General features: G+C 41.3%; 1 protein-coding gene across 1 annotated transcript in view; it reads right to left on the bottom strand.

The window, feature by feature from the left end:
- The window catches only part of phip (PHIP subunit of CUL4-Ring ligase complex), a 30,587-nt gene extending 22,178 nt beyond the window's left edge, over positions 1-8,409 (bottom strand). The window contains exons 1-8 of the mRNA XM_026318405.1: positions 8,268-8,409; positions 8,096-8,154; positions 7,981-8,010; positions 7,776-7,835; positions 4,578-4,728; positions 4,293-4,391; positions 3,842-4,002; positions 535-756 (exon numbers count right to left, since the gene is read on the bottom strand). Of these exons, the coding sequence (XP_026174190.1) occupies positions 535-756; positions 3,842-4,002; positions 4,293-4,391; positions 4,578-4,728; positions 7,776-7,835; positions 7,981-8,010; positions 8,096-8,154; positions 8,268-8,307 (822 nt within the window). The 5' untranslated portion in view covers positions 8,308-8,409. The remainder of the gene's footprint in view (positions 1-534; positions 757-3,841; positions 4,003-4,292; positions 4,392-4,577; positions 4,729-7,775; positions 7,836-7,980; positions 8,011-8,095; positions 8,155-8,267) is intronic.

The raw sequence follows: 8,409 nt of genomic DNA on the forward strand, positions 1-8,409 counted from the left end.
TACAGTACCCAGCTGTTTCAGGAAATTACTTAACCTTTTTCCAAATAAAGCTAATATTAGTAAAATTAATATAATGTCTGCCTCACTGATCAACAACAGACATAATGTTATAACAAATTTCTGATTGAGCCTGCTCATGTTTTTTATTAGATTTCATCCACTCATGTCATCGATGGCCCATATGTTATAGGTTTTTCTTTGACCTTGTCTTTTAACAGATAAAACCTACAGTAGACAGAAGTAGCTCGCAGTTTGTCATAATCTAGATATTAAGTGGCTCAATTCAACAAAGAGTGCAATTACATAGAATATATCATATTTGGAGACATAAAATAACCCTACATGTAAAATATGCACAAAAAAATGAGCTAGGTTGACAAGCAATTCTGAAACTGCTCAGCTTACACAGTTTCTTCAAGGGCAGAGATTAAAAATACAGTCAGTGCCTTTCAGATCCTCTTTTTGGACAAACACATTGCACACACAGTCAAACATATTGTAATGCAAAACCACACATCCCGACGATACTCGTACCTGTAGTGAGGTGATAGAGGCTGCGTGTCCCTCCAGTACGGCCAGAGGGGCACAGGTCTGTAAGCACCACACTCTGATAGTCTTGTCACAGGACCCGGCAGCAATCATGGTGTTTTCATAGCTGACGGCCATGTCCGAGATCTCAGCGGCATGGCCACGCAGTGTGGCCAGCAGACGCCCATCATCGGTTCCCCAGATCTTTACAAGGCAGTCGTCTGAGCCCTGGAAAAGAAAAAGAACATCCTCAACATGGATATCAGATCTGACTGAACACTGGTATTTGAGTTTGAAAACTGGCAGGTCTGCCTCTGAGACACATTTCAAGTAAGACAAATTAAACATGTCAATTTCAAAAAGACTTTTAAAATAAATCTTGGCAGGCTGCAGCCTTAGACTGTCAGCAGATTGACAAACTTGGAACACAAATAGAAAAGGGAATGAGAGATACAAAAATAGAGATGATTAATCTTATAGTGTGACAAGAAGTGGCAATGAACATGTGAAGCCACTAGACTGTTAATGCATTTACATTTAAATTGATTATTCCCAATAAAGGGAAGAAGACATCAGCTGTCAACACTTTCACAAGAATATCTTAGATTAAGAACAAAACATCAGTAAGCACTGCCCAGTTAACAGGCAGATTGCTACTGTGGTGTAAATATGTCTTAGATTGTATTTGATTAATTACATGCACTTAAAGCGACCCAATATATACACACAAAAAAACACTTCAATACACAAAAAGCATAATATGCTGACAAAGTGCGCTTATTTAGTAATTTAGTAATGTTTCCTACTAGCCAAACTACAGTACATCTGCACATTAAAACAATTATGAAGTTCTGCAAATGTAGGTTACTGGGTATCAGGTTTCTAAAACCATGTAAATGTTTCTTTATTGTTATCATTACTGTTGTTCATAATGGAAGGGTTGCAATGTGCAAGTAAGCGTGCTGAATGTGCCATTTAAACACTAACAACAGGAAAAATGAATCCACTGAATACCCTGACAGTTCACAGCTGAGATTTTTCACACCACTGTGAGATCCAGTGGCCTGATCTGTGAGTATTGCTCGCTCCGGCTGAGGAAAAAAAATATACAACTGCACCGAAGAGTAATCTCAAACTGTAGAGAAACATTAATGTGTGTTGGCTGCGACTTCACAAAGACCTCACAAGATGTCTTATTTTGACAAAAGCTGTTATGGGTTTCTAGCGGAAAGGCAATTTTAGAGGGGAAGCCTTTTCAATGGAATATTTACTGTAAGTATTAGAGAACAGAGATACAAAGTAAAGAAAAAAGAACAAAAGCAATGCATCAAAAAAAAAAACAAGACAATTACTTAATGATAATACATAAAGCTGAGCTGAAAAGGATTGCTGCACCTTTAATTCCACAGCTTCTTACACACCTCCTCATCAGACCCTCAATCAAGACATGAAAACAGCTTTTGGGGACTCAACTGAGAAATTCTGGCTGTGATCCAGCTTGTCGGGGGTTAAAATGTTTGTGGTTCAGCATTGTGCCAGACCCATCTGTGCCTTGATTAATACCTCAAAATAATTTCTAAAGCCAACAGGTAACCAGTATCGACATGCAAGAACTCAGTGTGACATGGCTGAAAGTTCTTATCGCAAAAAGTGCAATTTGTATCAGATGGAAATAAAGCAGAGGCATAAAAATGTAATATTAGAAGATTTTCAAAATTTTCAAAGTGACTGTCAGCATTTGATTTTCAGAATCATTTCTAACAAAACAAGGGAGACAGGCTCTAATAATAACATCAGCTTGGATTTCAGTTACTTAGTTACAGAACATGCCAAAACATCCATATTTTCATATCTGCAAAGCCTTTTAATAGACAGGCAATGCTGTGAGCATCCGCATAGATTTTAGAGGAAATGAATCACAATCATTCTCTCCATAACCAATAAAATAGAGTCTGACGGGAGCTGTTATTTTGTGTGGACCGATCAAAAAAAGCAAGCACTCCCTCAGTGATTTACAAAAACCCAAGGACAAATTAAAGCTGTGGAAAGATGGACAAAAAAAAAAAATCTGATATGCCCAAATGAGTGCCAGACTTGAAACAAGCAGGGTTTTAAGAAGCAAAAAGACTTTGCACAAACTTTCCTTGTTGCTTCACATTAGTTACTATCACAGGTACAATCTATAGCAGCTAGTCTAATTGGCCTTTACCAAACAGCCATCATAATAAGCTAACAGCTATTTCTAAAAGCTATATTATACAAATCAATATGGCTGTTTGCCAATCAATTGTTTAACCAAACCCATGTGTACCTGTCCATAATTACAGTGAATGTTTAAGCTAAACAGATGAGTTCATCGGTTATCAATCAATCTGCCTGCCACTGCAGCAAAGCCTCAGTAAAAAGACTGAAGAGATCCAAAAATAAGAAAATATATAAATAAAAATGATCTTGTGATGAAAGGAGAGAAAGAGAGAGAGAGAAAAAAAGACCAAGAATGAATTTTAATTCTGGCACTTAGCCAGTGCCTCAGAGGAAACATTTTCTCCAGTTATGATGAGGAATAGCAAGAAGAGGAGTGATGGAGGGAGAGAAAGGAACAAAGGAGGGGCAGCGCAATAGGGAAGGGGGTGAGGAAAAAGAAAGAGAGAGAGAGATAACGGGAAAAGAGAGATGAGAGAGTCATTGTAACCCTCCCTCCCTCTCAGCAGCCAGCCATTTTTAGTGAAAGTTGAAAATGGTGTATAGCAGCAGGCAGTGTTTGACTCAAGGATCCAAACAGAAGGATAGCAACATTAAATCAACATCATCTCACTGTTCATTTAATATTTAACACACTGCCTATCTCTAACACAAGGAAGTCAACACAGCACATGTACATACAAGGAGCATCCAGAGGGCAAAGGTCAGCTTCCTCCTTTTGAGAAATGGGAATCCCCTGTTTCCCCGTGATCATTATCATAAAGTTGTGTGAATGTTCTCCCATGTGGGCTGAGTTCAGCTGATGCTGTGAGTCATTCAGTGAAGGCGGCCCACAGCAGTAAGGTAAACAGTAATTACCTCCGAGCAGAACTGTTACAACAGGGAATGCAGATGCTTGGTCATCTTAGTAAGCAAAAGACAGCTTGTAACAATCAAACACACGCACAGTGTACAAGCGGCGCCTCTAAACAAGCACACACAGCCAAGACTATCACACAACACTGCCAGTGAAGTCACTTTCAACAAGCTAAAAGCAGCACACACATTGAGAAGTACCACACCACCACACGCAGGCACACAAAAAAAAAATAAAATAAATAAGAAGCCCTACTGTGAAGATACGGCGTCCCGTCCTGTCGAAGGTGACGCAGTACACAGAAGAAAGGTGTCCCAAGATCCTCTTGTGCATCTTCATGTGCTGGTACACAGCAGTGGGCACAAGCTGCCGAAGACGGTAGAAGCCATTCAGTCGACGGCTGTAGCTTGTCTCCACTGGGTGGTGAGAAAAAGGTACATACCCGTAAGGACAGCTTGATACAGAGAATACAGCATCTACTTAATGAAGACCTTCTATACGAAAATAGGCAGCAAGTCTGTTTATTCCCTGCACAAAAACACACAGTGATTCTGAAACAAATCAGTAATAGCAAACAGCACTAATGCCAAATGCTGCTGGCAGAAGAGACCCTGGCAAGCACAGATACAGTACAGCATGTAAGATCTGACTAAAAATGACTAAAATGTTATATGTAGATTGGCAAAATTCAAGGTTTTTCCTTTACCAATGTTAGGTGGGCTTCCATATATGATAGGCGCCTCTGGTGGTCGGCCACAGTGAAGAGCGGCCAGCGCTGAGCCCTTCCACACCACATGCTTGCAACCTGGAGATATGCATAAAGACACACATGCACATATATTATACAGAGAGAGGATTATGTGCGATCCATCCTGTATGAATGTATGTTTGCCTTTGAAGAATGTTTTTAACTGGGGCCATCTACAAAAACAGACAATTGGCTATAATTGCTGCTTGAGCAAGTGTATGGGTACACTAGGTATCTACGCACTCTTGCTGGTGCGGAGGAGATTCTGCCGGCCGGCCCCCAGCAGGCTGGTGAGTCCAGGGACACTGGCAGGAACCTCCCGCTCCAGCAGTGGACAAACTCTGGAGCAGACCTGCAGCAGGTGGTCTGGACTGATGTGCCGGTAGAGCTTCACCTAAACAGAAAACGCACACACAAGCTTATCTCGGTTTGTATTCAGATTGGCAAATGACAAAGCACCATTCACATGGCTGAAGGGTAGTAAAGTTAAAAAGTAAACTGAAAGAATTTGGTTCAAGACACTTCAATGCCAAATGTTGACAGGTCAAAATGTCAAACTCTGATGCAATCCACGTTTTGCTGTTGAACCTGCAGTGACCCTGATGAAAGTGCAAAAGAAAAATGAACCTCCTGTAAACATTAAAACGGTACCACATTATTACACCAAATCTGAACATCTAAAAATCAGACAGCATTAACAAGCGACTGAGGCATAGAAAATCAAAAGCTACTTTATGATCTATGATTTGAGTACATTTAGTTTCAAAATAAGCACATCAACAAAAAAAATATTTTAGCAAAACAAGTTCACTTTCCGCAATGTTGAAGCATTCACCATCGTCCTTCAGACTTTCAATAGGAAAGGCGTCCACTAAAAACTAAATTATTGCCTAATTTCTGCAAGTATTGCCAGGAAAAAAAATCTAATTCAAAAGGCACAACAAGCACTCTGACTGAATAGGCATCTAGATATTTTTACCACAGAATGAAAAAAATCAACTCTGCAACAAAATATTTAAATATGGGTCATTTTTGCATCTTTGTACGTACAGTGTACAGCAGTGGGGTACAACAACAGAAGAGGGGGGCGTGGCGTGTAACATTAGCATGCGGCCCAATGAAACCCACACTGTTATAAACACAGTGTGTGTCTGATTCCACTAACACATGGCGACACTCCTGCATGGCCTACTTCTAAAAGAAACACACTCGCCTAAAACGACTGGAACAGCAGCAACACACCACAGGACAAGAGACAAATATGTAACATGCAGGATGGTGGTTATTTCAGGATCCCACGTCATTTTTAAAAGTATTCATTTTTAACAGCCATGCACTAATCAGCTTTGTTTCAGACTCATCTGATTTAAATATCTTCTGAACAGGGTCAAATAAGCCTGACATTAAACAATTACTCTTCACACACGCACACCGACATTTTCTCCATTCCCTTATCTGAGCACACTTATTTTCTGTCTCTCTCACTCACACACACACACACACACACACACACACACACAATTAATGACCCTTTAATTGCTTTCAACATCCTTGCTGGTTCTGAGACGTGCTCAGTATTACTAACCACATATCAGTGCACATAGCTCCTCTCAGGTACATGCAGAGGCAGAACGAACACATACATACACACGCACACGCACACGCACACACCAACAGAGTGATGTGTAATAACAATTTGCTCCATTTTACTTCCTACTGAAGGGCAACAGATAACACTCCCGCAGCCACAACAGCACCATCAGAAAGCACATGGTCCTACACACATGGCTGCAGAGTACAGTCTGTGTAGCTGGCCTCTCACATTTCAAAATAAAAAAAAAAAAACAAAACCTATAAATATCTTTCTGCTAAATTTTTACTGTCTTAATATGGATTTATAATAATTAGAATACACCATCATGTTGACATTTGGTAATTATTATTTATAATATTTGTATTACTCATGCCTGACAAATCAAAATAAATATTGTAATGTAAATATATTTTATTTCATTCATAAAGAGGCCTATATTTATAGAAGTATTGTTCCTGATCAATTATATATGCTAAATGAAATGATCATACATCTAATTAATCCGCCTTAATTAATAGGCCACAATTAATACTATTAATTAATACAATAACATTGAATCAGCGTTGATTCCTCCTCGCTGCCCAACCCCCTTCCGCACCAGCCCAGACATCAACCCACCGCCACCGACAAAATCCAACCGTGACCCAGCGCCCCTGCCTCGAAACGCTTCTTTCCCACCCATTTGGTCTAATAATTAAAAACCATCCGCAGTATTTTATTTTTTAAATAGAGGAAATTATGCACAATAGACAGGATGCAGGCTGAGCGGCTGGGTATGGGAGGTGGAGGAGGAGGAACGGAGAGCCGACTGAGCCAAGCAGGAAGAGAGAGAAAACACACACACACACACACACACACACGCACACAGGCAGGCAGAAAAACAATATCAGTCATTTCTTAAACCTATACATTTACGCCCCGTACGAACCGCAGGTCATGCGATCTTCAGTGTTCCTCGGTCTGCCTTTGTGGACACGCCAGGGGAAATCCACAATAAAACGTGGGTGTTTGCAGGTTAAACAGACCACGGTAATTATTTTCCTATTACTGTTAAAATAAAACTTCTAAAAACAGCGAAATAAAAAAAAAAGTGGGGACGCACACTTTGAGCAGTCTGACTAAAAAAAAAAATAAATATGTACGCGATGATTAATTCTCTCCACGCCCCCATGCGTAAACGACGCTTTCAGGCGAGTCCTATTTGTTTACATGAAATTAGCACGCCAATTAATAGTGTGATCAGAGGATATCGGCTCAACGTTACCTCGCATCTTCACACAAACTCATCTCCCTCTCCTGCTCCATCCGAGCCTGCACCACAATCCCCCAAGAAGTGCTCTCCAAAATGACTCCACGACACCCGACCAGGCGCCTCAGCTCGGGAGCTGTGACTCCAGCTTTACTGAATATACTGTTTATATTTCCACAAAAAAAGTCCTGTTTTCTAACTCTTGCCCCCTGTGTGTTTTCAACCCATGCACACAAATGATGGTTCTTGCAGGACAAGAGCGCCTCCATCTCGCTCTGGCTTGTGGCGCAGGGAGTCCCTCCTCCGGATCCTGGCGCTCCTACACCACAACACTCATGACGTATCAACATTTCACACACATTTTTCCAACAACTATTAAAACCTTTAGGACATGCATGGCACCAAACTCTCACACCACGGTGCACAAGAGGCAGGGACCCGACCCCTCGTTGCCCTAAAACGCCCTCAACTTACAGCCAGCCCGCCCTGCAAAGTCCTTTTCAGCTTTTTTCTTTACCACCTGATTTAAAAATTGCGGGAAATTCAATTTTTATTTTGCTCTCTAAAAACTTTTTCCTCAGTTATAGAGCACCCTTACCAAATTTTCGTACGTCCCGGGGTGCTCCTGCCCCGTCCAGTCCAGCCTTTTGGGTAGCAGCTAAGGTGGAAAAACAGTGTGGATCGTGATCATCCGGTTGATAAAAGCATCGAGTGATGTTTTAAAGCAGTAAATGATAAATCAGTGAAAGCACCATCACAAAGTACAGTGCAGAGAGAAGCATCTCTCTCGTACTGCTGCTTACCTCCTTCTCCTCCACCTCCCTTACCAGGGTCTGAAAACAGGATAAAAATACAAAATTACACCCCATGACAACTTCGGACGTATTATAAATTATCCTAAAATGCAAAAACACCAACCTCGGCTGCTTTTTGACACGGTCCAGCTTCTAGAAACCGGGCTATTAGGAAGTACAGTTCTGGTATGGTTGGAGGGGGAGAAGAGGACGGGAGCTGCGTTAGAAGAGGGCACCGAGGAAACTGGGGGGATATTAAAACATCCATGACATATTTTCCGATCTGCTTTACTCACCAGAAGTCAACTGCGCGATGTGTGTACTGTCTGAAGCCATTTTGGTGTTGTTTGGCAGGGCAGCGCCAGAGCCTGTGTGGCGGGTCTAGGTGGCTGCCCTGTAGCTGTCACTGTTTATCCACCAGGAAGAGGCTCCTCCATT

Source organism: Mastacembelus armatus, chromosome 24 (assembly GCF_900324485.2).
Source record: "Mastacembelus armatus chromosome 24, fMasArm1.2, whole genome shotgun sequence".
In the NCBI taxonomy this organism is placed as follows: Eukaryota; Metazoa; Chordata; class Actinopteri; order Synbranchiformes; family Mastacembelidae; genus Mastacembelus; species Mastacembelus armatus.